The sequence below is a fragment of the Prionailurus bengalensis genome, chromosome C2 (assembly GCF_016509475.1).
Source record: "Prionailurus bengalensis isolate Pbe53 chromosome C2, Fcat_Pben_1.1_paternal_pri, whole genome shotgun sequence".
In the NCBI taxonomy this organism is placed as follows: Eukaryota; Metazoa; Chordata; class Mammalia; order Carnivora; family Felidae; genus Prionailurus; species Prionailurus bengalensis.
Genome location: NC_057350.1, coordinates 98,855,718 through 98,875,375, shown reverse-complemented (window position 1 = coordinate 98,875,375; position 19,658 = coordinate 98,855,718). Strand labels below are relative to the sequence as shown.

At 36.3% G+C, this 19,658-nt stretch overlaps 1 protein-coding gene across 1 annotated transcript in view; it reads right to left on the bottom strand.

The window, feature by feature from the left end:
* WDR49 (WD repeat domain 49) overlaps positions 1–19,658 on the bottom strand; it is a 142,514-nt gene that overhangs the window by 110,488 nt on the left and 12,368 nt on the right. Inside the window, 3 exon segments of the mRNA XM_043594969.1 lie at positions 3,084–3,258; positions 4,319–4,495; positions 9,985–10,425. Of these exon segments, the coding sequence (XP_043450904.1) occupies positions 3,084–3,258; positions 4,319–4,495; positions 9,985–10,425 (793 nt within the window).

Genomic DNA, 19,658 nt, shown 5'->3' with positions numbered 1-19,658 from the left:
TTTGTCACTAGATGAGGGAACCAAAGATTAGAATGATATTTTGGAAACACGATGAGCAATGATTTCACTTGAACCTACAGAAAACTCCTTGTCCTGCAACTTAACAGACAAATGCTTATAAGCAGTTACCAGCAGAGTTGAATTTAGAGAGGTTTAAATGAAATTATGACAGGGTCTAGAGTGGAAACTGTTCATTCTCTCACTGAAAGTGAAGAGAGTATTTAGATACTACTCACATTCAGAAAATATAATATCAAATTGAAAACTTTACTTGTTGTATCCCCAATCTTTTCAATAACAAAATTCTTTTAGCTACTTCTCTGTATTTATTCATAGTAATTTAAGGTCATGGAACTCAAATAATACACTAATCTTGAGGAAGCCTACTACAAGTAGATTTTAAGAACTAGTACTTTATTACTATAGTCTATCTAGTGTTTGTTTTATGTATTAAAATAACATTCTTGTAAAAATAAACTACTGGACCTACACCAAAATAAAAAGCTTTTTCACAACAAAGGAAACCATCAACAAAATGAAAAGGCAACCTACTGACTGGAAAAAGGTATTTTCAAATGATATATCCAACAAGGGATTAGCATCCAAAATATATAAAGAACTAATACAACTCAATACAGGAAAAAAACCCCAAAAATAATCCAGTTAAAAAATGGGCAGAAGACATGAATAGACATTTTTTTCCAAAGAAGACACACAGATGGCAAACAGACACATGAAACGATGCTTGACATTACTAATCATCAGGGAAATACAAATCAAAACCACAACGAGATATCACCTTACACCTATCAAATGGCTAGAATTAAAAAGACCAGAAACAACAAGTATTGGTGAGGACGTGGAGAAAAAGGAACCGTCATGCACTGTTAGTGGGAATATAAATTGGCAAACAGGATGGAGTTTCCTCAAAAAATTAAAATAGAAATACCATGATCAGGTAATTCTACTATTAGGTATTTACCCCCCAAACCCAAAAACACTAATTCAAAAAAATAGATGCACTTCTATGTTTATGGTAGCATTATTTAGAATAGCCCAGATATGGAAAATAAAGAAGAGGTGACATATATACATATATATATATATATATATACACACACACATATATATATATATATATATATATATATACATATATATATACATATATATATATATATATACACACACGGGTATACATATATACATACATATATACACACGCACTCATACACACACACAATGGAATACTACTCAGCCATAAAAAACAATGAGAGCTTCCAATTTGCAACAACATGGATGGACCTAGAGGGTATTATAATAAGTGGAATAAATCAGATAGGGAAAGACAAATACCCTATAATTTCACTTTTATGTGGAATCTAGAAAACAAAATGAATGAATAAACAAAAAGCAGAAACATCTATAAAGACAGAAAGCAAACTGATGGTTGCTGGGGATGAGGTATGGGCAACACTGATGAAGAGGAGTGGGATACACAGGATTCCAGTTATGGAATGAATAAATCACAGGAATAAAAGGTACAGTGTGGGGAATATAGTCAGTGATATTGTAATAGGTTGTATGGTGACAGATAATAGCTACGCTTGTGGTGAACACAGTGTAACGTACAGAGTTGTGGAATCACTATGTTGTACACTTGAACCTAATGTAACATTGCATGTCTAGTATATTTCAATTACCATGCTTGTTTGGAAGCAGCTGCAATAGCTCCCTGCAGTTTCTAGTACTGTGATTCTTATATCCATGTTATACAAACATAACACACAATTTTGTGCCGGCAACACAGAGGAGATAACCAAAAAATATCATCTTCTGTCTTTCCCACATTCAATATCATGCCAGCATTAAAGGATGGGAAGAAAGTATCAAAGATGTGATATGATTTATAGTGAAGAAAAAAATATAGAACCTATAGTTCCCATCTTGTGGGATATTACTATTGTGGGCCATGAATTAAAGAATTAGTTGCAACCTTCTAAACTCCAAAGAGGGTAAAAATACTAAAAGGGCCAAGAGCTGGGTCCATTTTGACTATCTCTCTTTCAAAGTATATTAGGAATAGACCTATAAGATAATAGTCAAAGAGACTGTTAGTTTCCATTCCTTTCAATGGGCATAATTTAATGTTGTAATTTAAAAGTGAGAAAGTTACCATAGTCTAGTAGATACTAGGACCCAAGAGATATCAGAACAGATATTGCACATGTAGATCCTGGACCAGAGGCAAACTTTGTATAAGTTATATATACTGCGAAACTAATAAACTGATTGATGACAAGGTATTAGGAATTTTCTGGCTTTCTATAGATGCTATTTTATGACATAATCTGTCACACAGAGAAATACTACTCAAGTACTGTAGTCAGAGGAACCCAGTCACTATATCAACAGGAAAAAAAGAAGATCCTTTTTGAAGACAATCAAAAGAATATACTTTCATGAAACATGAAGAAAACAAAGGAGTGGTTTTGAGGGCACTTGTTACATTCTTTCACTAAGCAGCCATGGATGTGGCTAGATGAGACTTAGAAAAAAATTTTTTTTAACTTTTTATTTATTTTTGAGAGAGACAGAGACAGAGTGTGAGCAGGGGAGGGGCAGAGAGAGAGAGAGAGGGAGTCACAGAATCTGAAGCAGGCTCCAGGCTCCAAGCTGTCAGCACAGAGCGGGATGAGGAGCTCGAACCCACGAACCGTGAGATCATGACCTGAGCCGAAGTTGGACGCTTAACCGACAGAGCCACCCAGGTGCCCCTAGATGAGACTTTTAGGATCAGAGTTGGGTTGAAGTTAAATGGATTCTATGATAATTTTTTTCCTTTCTCTTGAGATGTCTTCAATGCACAGTTCACCTGAACTAATTGCATGAAATTTTAGAAGGAAAGAAAAGAAAGAAAGAACTGTTAGTGTGCAGGAGATAGCTGACAATCCAGGCCCAAACCTCCAGAGAACCAATTATTGGTTGTGAGACTAACATTTTATGGGAAACATTTTCAACAAAAAATGTAAATGTAGATGTCAAAGGTGACCATTTCTTTCATTACTGTTCAAATTGAGTACCTTGCCTGACCCAATCTCCATGATGAAGATTATGCTCTAATATATAGCAACATTTGTGATATCCAGAGAGCAGTTCTGCCCAGTTAATAGTCACAGTGGCTTCTTCGTCTTCATGTGCATTAGCAGGACGCTCAAACAGGGAAATCAAGGCCGTCGTGAAAACAATTGCTTGAACCTTGAGAGAGATATTGAAAGGAAAAGAAAAATGGGCAGGATCATTGTTGGAAAAAAAAAAATCTATGTTCTTTAAGACTAATAAGGAATAGGTATTGAATTAATGGGAATTTCCTCAATATTATTTAAAGGATGCAGGCAGTCATACTAAAAGACAAAACAACTATAATGTTGGTAAAGCAATTACCAAGGGCAGTTCATTATTTGCTTTTATGATACACTTGTGATTAAAAACACAAAGAGTGAAAAGCTTTCACAATTAGGAAAGGAAATTGTTCAAATTAGACCACTTCAGAGTTCATGGGCATTCAACAAATAATAATTTTTTAGCAGATAGGTGGAATGTGATAGAGGAGTCATTGCATCCAATGTCCGGGTTTTTGTGCTGCCCTCTCTAATGCATCTATCCCTTTGTTAAGTGATGCAGGAAACAAGCACCGCCCAGGGAGCTGGTACAGAGGAGGCTTTTATTTTATTAAAAAAAAATTTTTTTTAACGTTTATTTATTTTTGAGACAGAGAGAGACAGAGCATGAACGGGGGAGGGGCAGAGAGAGAGGGAGACAGGCTCCAGGCTCTGAGCCATCAGCCCAGAGCCCGACGTGGGGCTCGGACTCAGGGACTGCGAGATCGTGACCTGAGCTGAAGTTGGACGCTCAACCGACTGAGCCACCCAGGCGCCCCCAGAGGAGGCTTTTAAATGAAAATCAGGATAATTAATTTGAAAGAGTTATAAGAGATAATTTTGGGCATTTAAAATTTGATGTTTATTAAAACTGGGACCTAAGAGATCAAGCATCGTTTGGTGAAAAAAAATTACAATTTCTTTCTAAATAAGGAAAATGAGACTATACATAGACAAGAAAACCACATGAAGACTGTTTTTCATAAGCAAGAAAGGGAACTGTGACCTAATCCTTCTTTTCCACGCCCAGCAGGTGTGGCTTTATAATTTGTAGTGTAGCTCAATTAGGAGGTCACACTCGTTGTATTCTATTTCTATGTTGAGCTACAGTTTGCTGATTAAATCCATAGTGTTCAACTTTTCCTTCCCTCGCTTACCTTTCCAGTTATGTCCCCAAAAGAAAGAATCGATTCATTGGCATCAAGGACGTCATACCAATATTCCATACAAATCGGTGTTCCCTTCAGGCCTTGGAGTTTATATTGACAAGGAAATTCTCCTTTGGACAGCAGATCATAGAAACAAATCTCTTTACTCGTAAAAGCCACTGCTATCTAAAGTAACAAATAGAAAACATTTGTTCAAGAAATACAGAAATACAGATAGTATTTTTTCTGATGAATTTAGTGAAATCAGTATACAAAGGAGACATGCGACTCTTAGCCCCAAATCAGACACTGTTCCCTTCAGGTCACTAACAGTATTATAGAGGCACAGCATGGCGGCACAAGTGGACTTTATTCTAACTTTGGACTCTAGCCAAGAAAAAGTTCTTCCCGTTAAAGGCATTTGAACATATTTTCCTCTGTATCTCCACTTCACACACCTGCCGACCTCATCCATCCATGGGAGACGAGATGATTAATCACAAAGGAAAGACAAAAACAGAGGTCTAGAGCATCACACAGTCATACCAGAAGCTTTACAAATTATGCTTTATAAAGCAAGCAGAGTCTTTCACAAAAATCAGTTGATAAAAACTCTGTAAGTAGCCTTCACAAGTTAGATAAAATCCCAAAACTATTTTTAAAAGTGTCAATACATTTGTCGATAAAATTGACCAAACTTCAGCTAAACTAACCCAAGATAAAAAAGAGTGAAAATACACATTACTGAAGTCAGAAATAAAAGTGTATTCTGCTATCGACCTGATAAAAATAAAAGGAGATTATAAGAGAATATCATAAACAATGGCATGCCAACAAAGTAGACGACCTAGATGAAATTCCAAATTTCTGAAAACAAAAATAGTACCTAAACTAACTCAAGACCAAGTAGAAAATCTCAGCAAACGTATCAGTAAAACAACAAAATTGAATTGTAATAAAAAACATTGTCACAAAGAAAATCCCAGGCCCAGATGTCGTCACTAATAAATGCGACCAAACATTTAAAGAATTAACAACAATGTTTCTCAAACTCTTCAAAAAACAAAAAATAAATAAATAAATAAAGTGGAGGCAACTTTTCCAAAATCATTTTATGAAGCCAATACCATCTTAATACCAAACTACACAAAAACATACAAGAAAACTACATATCAAGAACCCTAATGAATATAGATGCAAAAATTGTCAACTAAACAATAGCAAAGAGAATCCAACAACATATAAAAACCATTACATACCATGACCAACTGATATTTATACCAGAAAGCAAGCCTACTTTAACATACAAATATCAATCAACGTAACACACTCTATTAATAAAGGACAAAATCTATATGATTCTCTCAATATATCCAAAAAAAGCATTTGACCAATTCTAACACATTTTCATGATAAAAATGCTCAACAAACCAGGAATAGAAGAAAACGTCTTCAACTTGATACAAAGAACCCACAACTGATATCATACTTAATGGTGGAAAACTGAATGCATTCTCCCTAAGATCAGGAACATGATGAGGATGTTCACTCTCACCACTACTATTCAATACCACACTGCAATTTCCAGAAAGGGAAATTAGGCAAGAAAAAGAAATAAAAGCATCCAGTTTGGAAAGGAAGACGTTAGACTATCTTTGTTAGTAGATGACATAATCGTAAACACAGAAAATCCTAAAGAATAACAGCAACAAAAAATGATCAAAACCAGTAAATGAGTTCAGTGTAGTTGCAGGATATAAGATCATTTTTAAAAATCTATTTTTTTCTACACCCTAGTAATGAACAATCTGAAAATGATACTACCAAAAGCAGTGTTAGGAAAACGCAAAGACAAAACATGTGCTGTAAGACAGTATTTGTAAATCATCCATCTGATAAATGTATATATCCAGAATATATAAAGAACTCTCAAAACTCAGTGAAATAAAACCAACAACAAAATGGGCAAAAGATTTGAACAGACATTCACCAAAGAGGATATACAGGTAGCAAATCAGTATATGAAAAGAAGCTCAATATTATTAGTCATTAGGGAAATGTGAATTAAAACCACAATAAGATCAAATACAAACCTATTAAAATGGCCAAAATTAAGTGGGTAAGAAAACCTTGATCATACCAAATGTTGGTAAGGATATGTTATATCCACATGGTGGAATGTTACACAACAATAAAAAGATAAACTGATATATCCAATGACGTGCCAAGTTAAAGAAGTCAGACCAAAACGAGTATACACTATATGATGTAAATTATATACAAATCTAGAAAATGCTAACTATTGTATGGTCACAGCATATCAGTGGCTACCTGACAAGGGGAGATGGGAGAGATTGGACAGATTACAAAAGGGCACAAGGGCATTTTTGAGCGTGATGATTATGTTCATTATCTTCATTGTACTGTTGATTTTTCACAGTAGACAAATGTATTAAAATCTGTCAACTTGGGTATTTTTAGTATGTGCGGTGCTTTTTGTATAATTACATCTCAATAAAGCTCTTTGAGGAAAGAATAAAAAAGCAACCCTCTTTAAACTTCTATGTTGCAAAAGTGCAAAGGAAAGGCTAAGATTTAGTTATCAGTCCTGGAAAGAAGAAACAATGCAACATAATCATTACACAACATAACAACATAAACATTGCATGATAATAACAGAATGCTGCACACAGATATAAAAGAAAATCTGGGCTTGAACCATCTTGTAACCCATATAGTTAACATTAACACCAGATCCTTAGCAAGAAGAGACTGGATGTGATGACGTCCAGCTACCACTCTAGAGGCAGCAAAGACTCTGAAACACAGGTTCTGAAATCAAGCTGCCTCTGTATACAAATCTTACAACATGCATTCTGTGTGACCTGGGGCAAATTCCACAACCTCTCCTTGCCTAGTCTCTCATTCTTAAAGTAGGAGCAATGTCCACTTCATGGTGATCTCGAGAAGATTAATAGAGCAGGGTGCATCACGTTGGAAGTTAATGATGATGATGATTCTTTACGTTCAAGGCAGTAGAGCCTACCATTTCCCACTTACAAAAACCCTGGGTTTTTGGAAACATGGAGGATTCTGGCTCTGGCATAATAAATATGCAAGATGATCCTGGAACAGCTTGTCACACCAGAAAACAAAGAAGCTTTCAAAGACTAACACAGTTATAGCAGAAAAGACTCAGAAGCTGACTTGTATTCATTCCAGGGTATAAAGATGGTACAATTTTAAGGATGAGTTAGCAACTCGGTGGACTGAAGCAAATAAAATTGCTTAAACTCATGAGTTTGTGATGATATTGATAACAATAATGATAGTTTTGCTCATTTTTCGTCTTTAGAGGATTTTGAATACTGGCAAATAGAAGTAAAGAATTAGCCATTCATCCTGCCTTTGTTCTGTGATTTGTACTACATTATAACTAAATACTTGACAGGTGGAATTTCTTTTTATACAGGTATTCCAGCTTATAAAGAAAGTAGAAATGATGGAATTAGAATGTCATCCTCTTGCAACCCCTAATAAATTGATAGATCAAGGAATAATCAGCAATAACTGTCAACATCCCAAGAAGAGAGAGAACAGGCATTTTGTGCCTCCTGATTGAGGAACACCTATTCCAGAACAAACCATCTTGAAACCGATCAAGGCTTTAGATTTGACTACCAATTTACTGGAAATATGGGGAACAAGGAGACATGTAAAACAACCCCCTCTAAACACAGTCTGCAAAATCCAGACTGAGACACTTTAAAGAACAAACACCAGTTTCTCTTACAAAAACAGAATAGCAATAACAAAACAATGCAATAATAAAGAAGAGGTGGAGAAAAAACACATAGATCAAAAGAGGCATATCAACAATTCACAATGGTTTGGATCTTACTCAGATTGTGATTCAAATAAACTATCAAATGAGGAATTAACAAACTATTAAAAAATTACAAGAAAAGAAAATGTGTATTTGACTGGATATTTGAGAATAAGGAATTATTGTAATTGTTATTAAATGTGATCGTGGTATCATGGTTATGCTAAAAAAAAGGAGATTTTTTATGAAATATTTACAGATTAAGCAACTGCATGTTTTGGATTTCAAAGAGGGGAGATATAGATCTAACTACTGGCTGTGAATTGGAAATGGCCAAGGGTAGATATTGGTTCTTAATACTGTTATCTCTGGGAATGCAAGCTGGTGCAGCCACTCTGGTAAACAGTATGGAGGTTCCTCAAAAAACTAAAAATAGAACTACCTACGACCCAGCAATGGCACTACTAGGCATTTATCCAAGGGATACAGGTACACTGTTTCAAAGGGACACGTGCACCCCCATGTTTATAGCAGCACTATCAACAATAGCCAAACTATGGAAAAGAGCCCAAATGTCCATTGATGGATGACTGGATAAAGATGTGGTATATATATATACAATGGAGTATTACTCGGCAATCAAAAAGAATGAAATCTTGCCATTTGCAACTACGTGGATGGAACTGGAGGGTATTATGCTAAGTGCAATTAGTCAGAGAAAGAGAAAAATCATATGACTTCACTCATATGAGGACTTTAAGAGACAAAACAGATGAACTTAAGGGAAGGGAAATAAAAATAACATAAAAACAGGGAGGGGGGACAAAACAGAAGAGACTCATAAATATGGAGAACAAACTGAGGGTTACGGGAGGGGTTGTGGGAGGAGGAATGGGATAAATGAGTAAGGGGCACTAAGGCATCTACTCCTGAAATCATTGTTGCACTATATGCTAACTAATTTGGAGGTAAATTTAAAAAAATAAAAAATAAAACAAATTTAAAACAATACTGTTATCTCTGCTTGTATGTGCATTTAAAAGTTTTCATAGTAGAGGCACCTGGGTAGCTCAGTTGGTTAAGCATCCGACTTCGGCTCAGGTCATGATTTCACAGTCCATGGGTTCATGCCCTGCGTCGGGCTCTGTGCTGACAGCTCAGAGCCTGGAGTCTGCTTCAGATACTGTGTCTTCCTCTCTCTCTGCCCCTCCCCTGCTCATGCTCTGTCTCTCTCTCTCTCAAAACTGAATAAATGTTAAAAGATTTTTTTTAAATTTTCATAGTGAAGTTTATCTTCTGCTTAATATAAAATACTAAGAATATGGATTCTTTAAGTTATCCTCATCCTTCCCTCACACAGATTTTCCTTTCAATACATTATCTTGCTCATAGGCTGTTACATAAGGATATTTGTACTGAGTGGGCCCTACCCATCAGAATTAAGAAATTGAACAGTGGTTAAAATCAGATAAGCAGTTCCCTGTGATTGCACTGAGTTGTGCCATGCATTGTAATAACCTCTCAGCGCCTCATATAGACCCATGATTCTACCACAAACTGTGGAGTCAGAAACGTCTTACCAGCCAGTAATGCAGCATGGCCACATTTGGGACAGAGCCAAGAATCTGAGTCACTGTCAGCTGTGTCCTTTAAAGGAGCTGAAGAAAACAGTTTGGGAAATTGAGAAGCTCACTGGCTCTACTCGCATTCCCTCCAGATCAGATGAGAGGCACAAAGTGGGACTGAAGCTCTCAGTCCCTGCTGGTGTTATACTTGATATTGATCAGGAGCCCCATCCTATCATTTTTCCCCTTTTACAGGCAATAATTTATTTATAAAGACTTGGTACCTTGTTTATATTTTCCAGAGAAACCATACTTGTCACCCACAGGTGTTTAAGCTTGGTGGCATCTGAAGTGATGGGAAATGTTTCTTGGAGCTTTAAATTCTCTCCCCAGATTCCTAATAAACCTTCTTTACTGATGGTCAGATAACGACTTGAACTTTTTAAGAAAATTACTTTTTGAATGATGTCCTTGTGTTTCGTTGGAAGGAGTTCAAGGTCTTTCCACTGGGGAACCACAGTTGCCTTTGCTCGTTCATCGTTCTCATGAAGTGCTAACAGCATAAATGAAGTCAACTTGTCCCAGTTAATGAAGCCATCTTGGGCCACATCCACTTTGTCAAAGAACTCCCCATATTCTTCCTTTGTGCCCCAACCAACAATGTCTGTCATTCTTTGCATAAACTCTTCTCTGGACATGCAAATAGTTTGACATGGTTCTGAGGGCTAGAAATAGGAATGAAAACAAGATGATAGTGAAAGCATCATAAGTACTAGGGCATTGTACGATACCACACCCAAATGTGGACCTAATCAGCAAGTCTTCCCAGCTTAAAAAAAAATTGTCTTTTACTTTATAACTATACTTAAGTTAATTTGGGCTGGGGAGCAAATAACTGACAGGGCTACAAGCTGACATTCTCAATAACCAATGTCCTTATAACTGGAAAAGGGAGGCAGGAGAGTCAATGATTTGATATCATGATGGAAGCAGCAGTCAGAGTAACGTGGGGCTATGTTCCAAGGAAGGCAAGCACCTCCAGCAGCAGGAAAAGGTGAAACAGCATTTCCATTAGAGACTCCAGAAGGAAGACAATTCTGACACATCCTGATTTTAGCCCTGTTGAACCCACTTTGGACTTCTGACCTCCAAAGTAAGATAATAAACTTGTGGCTTAAACCACTATGTTTGTGCTAATTTGTTATAACATCAGTCGGAAACTAGTATAGTGGTTAACAGAAGATAGATGAACAGAGTTTAGCACAGCCAGTGAAATTATACCACAGTGAAACTTTAATCCATAAAAAAGCAGTCCACTTTGGTAAATACACCATTACAGTGAAATTACAAGTACACCATTACAGTAAAAGCACATATGTTTGATTTTTGTGATGAGTGGCACTTATGCTCTATAAAGTCTTTGCAAATACTAAATTAGCAGCTACTGAACCATAGTTCAGAGACGAAATACAGAGTTATGTTTCTATGACCCTTTGGTCACAATATTTTCATCACTTGATCAATTCATAATTTGTTTTGTGTGTTTCTGTTGAAAGACACTTAACTTAGCATATGAAGTTAACTTATTAATATTTAATTCATGACCAATAGAACAAAGTTTATCTAACACCTGTATTTTCTCCATAAGGCATATCACAGCCTTCTTAATGTTTATTTTTGAGAGAGAGAACATGAGCTGAGAGGGGGAGAGAGAGAGAGAGAGAGACATAGAATCCAAAGCAGGCTCCAGGCTCAGCTGTCTGCACAGAGCCCAACACAGGGCTCAAACCCACAAACTTCAAGATTATGACCTGAGCCAAAGTCAGATGCTTAACAGACTGAGCCACCCAGGTGACCCCACATCATAGCCTTCTTGTACTTAGGAACACTAATCAGAACCTTACCACCACACTTGGGGACCATTTTAAACAGTGAAATAACCAACAAAAACAAAAAATGCAAAATTAACTTGGTATTAGTAGACCTCAAGTAGGACGCTTGTTTGCAGTGTGAGTGCTAGAATAAAAAGGTAGAGTGTTATGTTGTTTGACCTCATCCTGGAATATGAACATTGGAGGCAGAAACCTTTTGCCACTCTGTACATGTCTGTGAATGACCATGAAAGTGTTTTCAGGATTCATTTTTGGGGTTACAAATAAATTTTAGTAAGTAGGCAAACTCACAAATACAAAATCTGTGAATAAAGAGAATAATACTATATCATTATTATTATTATTATTATTTGAAGTAATAATATTTCAAATAAGTATATATTTTACTATTTAATAGGTTGTTTAGTTTGGTGAGATTCATGATGAGTAATCTACTTTTCCTACTACCTTAGAGTCAAAGAGTCAGGATTGATAGTAAGCTCTGGGAGGAAGCATATTGCAGAGCAAGTCAAGTAATTGCAGATTTAACCCTAATTCCACCAGTAATTGTAGGAACTGCTGGAAAGTTACTTCAGTGCTGAGGCTTACTCTCCCCATCTGTAAAGTGGATATGGCAATATCAGTTACAATAAAATTGTTTTTAAAATTAATTGATATATCAATACATGTAGAAAAAGCATTTGACAAAATTCAATGGCCATTCATGATGAAAACTCTTGGTAAACAAAGAATAGAGGGGAACTTCCTCAACTTACTAAAGAATATCTGCCAAAAAAAAAAATGGACATCTGACATCACACTCAATGGTGAGAAACTGGAAGCTTTCCTACTAAGATCTGGTACAAGATATCTCACAATTGCTTTTTAACATCATAATGAAAGTTCTAGCTAAGGCAATAAGACAAGAAAAGAAAATAAAAGGTTTAAAGATTAGAAAAGAATCAATAAAATTATCTTTGTTCACAGATGACATAATCATCTATGTAGAAAACCTGAAAGAACCAACAAATAAACTCCTAGAACTAATAAGCCATTACAGCAAGACTGCAGGATACAAGGAAAATATATAAAAGTCGATTGCTTTGCTATATACCAACAACAAATAAGTGGAATTTGAAATTAAAAACACAATACCATTTATATCAGTAACCAGAAAAATGAAATGAATATAAATCTAACAAAATATGTATAAGACCTAAACAAGGTAAACTACAAATCTCCAATCAATGAAATCAAGAAGAAATAAATAAATGGAGATATTCCAAGATCCAAGATAGGAAGATTCAATATTGTTATGATCTCAATTATTCCAAAAATAATCTATAGATTCTTTGCAATTCCAATCAAAATCCCAGAAAATTATTTTGTGGATATCAACACCCTGATTCTAAAGTTTATATGGAGGGGCGCCTGGGTGGCGCAGTCGGTTAAGCGTCCGACTTCAGCCAGGTCACGACCTCGCGGTCCGTGAGTTCGAGCCCCGCGTCGGGCTCTGGGCTGATGGCTCAGAGCCTGGAGCCTGTTTCCGATTCTGTGTCTCCCTCTCTTTCTGCCCCTCGCCCGTTCATGCTCTGTCTCTCTCTGTCCCAAAAATAAATAAACGTTGAAAAAAAATTTTTTGAAAAATGAAAAAAAAAAAAAAATAAAATAAAGTTTATATGGAGAAGCCAAATACCCAGATGAGCTAACACAATATTAAAGGACAAGAACAAAGTTGGAGGACTAACTCTACCTGACTTCACGACTTACTATAAAGCTACAGTAAGTACCAAAATAGTGCATTATTGGCATAAGAACAGATAAAAAGATCAATGGAACAGAGAGCTCAGAAATAGACCCATATAAATATAGTCAATAGATCTTTGAAAAAGGTCCAACGCAATACAATAGAAAAAAGATAATACTTATAACAAGTGGTGCTGGAATAACCAGACATCCACATGATTAAAAACGAATCTAGACACAGACCTTACACCCTTCAGAAAAATTAACTCAAAATGGATTGCAGACCTAAATGTAAGACACAAAACTATAAAACTCTAGAAGATAACATAGAAATAAAGTTATATGACCTTCAGTTTGGAGATGACTTTTTAGATGCAACACCAAAGGCATAATCCATGAAAGAAAGAATTCATAGACTTCATTAAAATTGAAAACTTCTCCTCTGTGAAATACAATGTGAAAAGAATGAGAAGAAAAGCCATAGACTTGGAGAAGATATTTTCAAAAGATATATCTGATAGAGAACTCATCCAAAATATGTCTTAAAAATTCTTAAAATTTAATAAGAAAACAACCCAACTTAAAAATGGGCCAAAGACCTTACTGAATTCTTCACAAAAGAAGATATACAGATACAGATGGCAAATAAGCATATGAAAAGAACATCATATGTCATCAGGGAAATGAAAATTAAAACAGCAAGGTATCACTACACACCCTATTCGAATGGCCAAAATCTGGAACACTGAAGCAGCAAATGCCAGCAAGGATCTAGAACAGGAACTCTCATACATTTCTGATGGGAATGTAACATCAGACAGACACTTTGGAAGACAGTTTGGTGGTTTCTTACCAAGCTGAACACATTCTTATTATATGATCCAGCAATCACACTCCTTGGTCTTAACCCAAATGAACTGAAAATTATGTCCACACAAAAAACTGCACAGATGTTTATAGTGGCTTTATTCATAATTGCCAATATTTGGAAGCAACCCAGTTGATGTCCTTCAATGGGTGAATGGATAAATAAACTGAGGCATGTCTGGAGAATAGAATATTATTCAGCGCTAAAAAGAGACGAGCTGTCACATCATGAAAAGACCTGGAAATGCATAGTACTAAATGAGAAAAGCCACTCTGAAAAAGGTTACATATTGTATGATTCCAAATCCATCAAATTCTGGAAAAAACAAAACTGTAGAGACAGTAAAAAAATCAGCGGTTGCCAGGGGTTGGAGGAGTGGGGGAGGGAAGAATGGGCAGAACATAGAGGATTTTCAGGGCAGTGAAACTACTCTGAATGATACCATAATGGTGGATATACATCATTATGCATTTGTCCAAACCCCACAGAATATACAACACCGAGAGTGAATCCTAATGTAAACTGTGGACTTTGGATGATTATGATAGGTCAATGTAGGTTCATCAACTGTAACAAATGTACCACTCTGGTTGGGGATGTTGATAATGGGGGAGGCTATGCATGTTTCAGGGTAGGGAGGATATAGGTAATCTCTGAACCCTCCCCTTAATTTTGTTGTTAGCCTAAAACTACTTTAAAAATATGACATCTTAATAAAAAAAATCAAGTGAGATATCATGTGAGCAAAAACTAAGTAGTCAAGTGTTTAATAGACTTTGGTCTAGGCTTTTAACTTAATTAAATTAACTTTCTGAGAAATAATTGGTATACATCCCTTTGAACTACTCAGAAGTCCATCATTCTTTTGTTTGTTAAATTATTTTTAGCCCCAAACATTTAGAGAGATGGAAAATTTTCAGTGACCCAGATTTTAAGTGTGGAGAAAGAAATCTGATCCTAAAACCACTCCATTTGAGCCAAGACTGCAAACTGTTTCTGAAAGCTAAGTCAATGTTGATCAAAAGTTTTATTTTAAACTGTTCTATAATGACATCAATCGGCTGCATATTTATGTTATTATATTATGTTATGTTTAAAACATTTTAAAGCTGAATCTCAGAGTATTTTCTTCCTATGAGTTAGTGATTTATTTTTATTTCTAAGAACAGGAAACTGTTTTGATTGATAAATACCAAAATGAGTCTTTTTTATATTCTAAAATATGGAATTACAACTAGACCATAAACAAGACAACAAACTTTCTTCCCCAAAGTAACATACACAATGACCTTTATAATTTTCTACACATTGATAATGTCACTCTGCACTGGGAGATTTGAGGAATACTCCCAATTTATGCAACTATATAATATACCTGAAGCTCTATTATTGATTGTTTAGTGATTTAAGTTTGAAAATAAAACCAGTTTTTGCCATACCTTTGGTTAAAATTTAGGAATTTGCTTTTATTGGGGCACCTAGGTGTCTCAGTCTGTTAAGTGTCTGACTTTGGCTCAGGTCATAATCTCACAGTTCATGGGTTCAAGCCCCACGTTGGGCTCTGTGCTGACAGTTCAGAGCCTGGAGCCTGCTTTGGATTCTGTGTCTCCTCTCTCTCTGTCCCTCTCCCACTTGTGTTCTATCTCTCTCTCTCTCTCTCTCTCTCTCTCTCTCTCTCTCTCAAAAATAAATAAACATTAAATTTTTTTTAATTAAAAAAAAAGAAAAAAACGAATTTGCTATTAAAAATTCCCAACTTGTTTCAAGAAGCATTATGCTTTGATCAGTATGTGGTTTATTAATTCTATTTTATGCCAGCTTTAATAAATTAAATGTACAAGAAAGTATGTGATCTTTTATATAAACTTAAAGGCACATATGCATTAACTTCAACCTCACAGTTAATTCTCATTTTATCAGTGGCTCCCACTTATCTTCTGGTACTAGAATTAATTCACTCATTCCATTATATTATACTCATCGCACACTGTGGTAGGGAGAGTGTAGGTGTGCAATTGGAGGTCTAAGCCTTAGCTTCAGTTACTGTACCTCTAAATAGGGACAATAAGGGGTGCCTGGGTGGCTCAGTCGTTTGAGTGACTGACTCGTGATTTCAGCTCAGGTCATGATCTTATGGGTGTGTGGGAATGAGGCCTGTGTCTGGCTCTGTGCTGACAGAGTGGAGCCTGCTTGAGATTCTCTCTCTCTCTCTCTCTCTGTCTCTCTCTGCCCCTCCCCCCCCACTCATACACATGCACACACGTGTGCTCTCAAATAAATAAACATTTAAAAGTAAATAGAGATAATAATAACTAACTGTTAGGGTTGTTACCAGGCTTAGCTGATATTTATGCGGACCACATGGGATCATTTAATGTGAGTACAACACATTTATACCCAAGAAATGTTAATTCCCTGCTAAATAGTTTAAAGAACAGAAGGACTTCACACCAGCAATGAGTCTTCTGTAAGGATTTAGCTAAATTCATTTGTTGATGTGTGTGTGTGTGTGTGTGTGTGTGTGTGTGTGTGTGTGTGTGTGTGTAAGGATTTGGAGGTGTACATAATTACTAATTTTAGTAAACTGATCCTATCTATCAGGAGGGGCTAGTTGCTAATTAGCTTCTAAGAGACTTCTCAGCGGGCCCGAAGATTATGTGAAGGAGACTCTACTAACAGGATTATGCGAACTTCTCAGTTTCTGTGACCATTGCCATCGGGGTAGCAGATGCTAGTTTGGGGCTTAATACGAAATAGCAACTGTATACACCGTGTCAGTTGGTCTTCCTCAAATACAAAACTGTTCCAAGTGAGCCCAGTGAAAGTAAAGTTTACCTACCCGTTTCCAGAGCCCAAGACCATTTCATGCATACAAGACCAACATCTTGTCATTGTGACTCACTGTAGCCTGTACCTCGTCATGAGCCATTTCAACTGCTACTTTATGAACTTTAGGTGAGCCAGAGGTTCCTATCCTGGGCTTCTTGGCAGAAGGTAACTCCACAGGAAGAAAGATAAAATAATCCTTCAATCTAAAAATGAGCTTCCAGGGGCGCCTGGGTGGCGCAGTCGGTTAAGCGTCTGACTTCAGCCAGGTCACGATCTCGCGGTCTGTGAGTTCGAGCCCCGCGTCAGGCTCTGGGCTGATGGCTCAGAGCCTGGAGCCTGTTTCTGATTCTGTGTCTCCCTCTCTCTCTGCCCCTCCCCCGTTCATGCTCTGTCTCTCTCTGTCCCAAAAATAAATAAACGTTGAAAAAAAAATTAAAAAAAAAAAAATAAATAAAAATGAGCTTCCATATACCATGATTTGGTTGCTATAAACTCTCAATCTGTATTAGATTCAGTACTCAGTGGTGAAATAACATACCTTTGAGTCATTTTGGGGAAAAAATACATGTATATGTGTTTAAGTATACGTATATATCTAAATTAATACTAACTTAGTTAACATCTGAATATTATGCTTGAATTCACTACCTAATATTTGTGGGCCCACAAGTCAGTCATAACATCTCTCAGGGTTTGTATGAAGGTCCAATAAGATAATCTGCACATAGGCCTTCTTTACATTAAATAATTTTATTACAACTTTAAGTTATTATTGTTGAAGACACATCCACATCAACCTAAATTCACAAGCATATATTTAATATAGCTAGGGAAATATAAAGAATTTAGGAAATATAAAACATACAGCCTAAAATAATTAACTGTCAGTCCCTTCAGTTGAAAATTTAATTTGGCTTTAGTAAAAAGTATGGCTTTAATAAAACCTTCTTCTGGTAGACATTTGTTCCAATTTGAATATAGACTTTCCAAACAAAAACTCCTAACAGATTTTGAAAGTATACCCTTTCATTTCTATTTTTTTCTGGGGTGGGGGAGAGCAGAGAGAAGCTGAGAGAGGGAGAGAAGAGAATCCCAAGCAGGCCTCTCACTGTCAGTGCACAGAGCCCAACAAGGGGCTCGATCTCACCAACTGTGAGATCATAACCTGAGCCAAAAGCAAGAGTTGGATGTTTAACCAACTGAGCCACCCAGGCACCCCATCTGTCTGGTTCTTTTTGAGGTAAAAAATTAATACCCCTGTATTTTTGAAACTTCTCTTATAATAAATGTGAAAAATGTCTGCTCTATTAGAAAACATATTCTCATTCAGCTCTTCTAAGATAATCCTTGTAAATTTATTTCGCTATGTCTATGTAACTATTGAGCAATTAAAAAAAAAACCCCAGTATTGCTTCCAACTTTTCTTGCAAAAAAGCTAACATACTCAGGATGTCTGCTTGATTATCTCAGTGGGCACAACTTTAGACATTTAGAAAATCTTCCTGTCTGCCTGAAAACCTTTCAAAGAATATTCGAAAAATCCTTTCCTTTTGCCTAGAAAGCATTTTCTGCAGATACACTCAGTTCTCATAAGCTATTCTTATAAAAAAAAAAAAAAGAAAAAAAAAGAAGCGCGAACTCTATAAAACTTCCTCCAGCCTTTGAGATTTCTAAGATTTGGATTTCACTATAACTTATGTCAAAACTAAGCACTAAAACCTCAGTGCAAACCTCCAAAAATATACCCTTTGTAAGAAACTTGACAGCCTTTCTTTAAATTAAGAAGCGATCATGTGCTTTCAATTAGTAACGTGTAAGTGTGCCAATACATTTGTAAAATCATTTTTTTGCACAACATTGTTCATGTTTACTATAGAAAATAGAAAATATAAATAACCCCAAAATTAAAATCCTCCATAATGCCATCAACGGCTCAGATTTTCTTCTGGGCAGAAATAGAAATACCTGTGTATTATTTCTGAAATGGTGTCATGATATATGTATCTTTGTGTGCTGCTTTTCCATGTTACAGCATATCATGAAGGTTGCCTTGTGCAATATAGGTTGGTCTTTACCATCATTTTTAACAGCTGCACAATATTCTATGGAGAAGATATACAATTTATGGCCCCACAGTAGTAAAAATTTCAATTGTTCCCAATGCTTTGTTGTTTTATATAAACAGTCCTGCAATAAACATCCCAACACATATGTCTTTGCTTATTTGTCCAATTATTTCCTGAGGGAAATTTCCTGGAAACATAATTGCTGGGTCAGAATTTAAATATTCTTTTTTTTTTCAACGTTTATTTATTTTTTTGGGGACAGAGAGAGACAGAGCATGAACGGGGGAGGGGCAGAAAGAGAGGGAGACACAGAATCGGAAACAGGCTCCAGGCTCTGAGCCATCAGCCCAGAGCCCGTCGCGGGGCTCGAACTCACGGACCGCGAGATCGTGACCTGGCTGAAGTCGGACGCTTAACTGACTGCGCCACCCAGGCGCCCCAGAATTTAAATATTCTTAAAGCATTTGATATATCTTGCCAAATCCTCCTCCAAAAAGTTGAACAAATTTACATTTCCATCAGTAAAGTATGAGATTGTCTATACCCAAAACCCCCACTGAGCTCATTCCTCTTAAGAC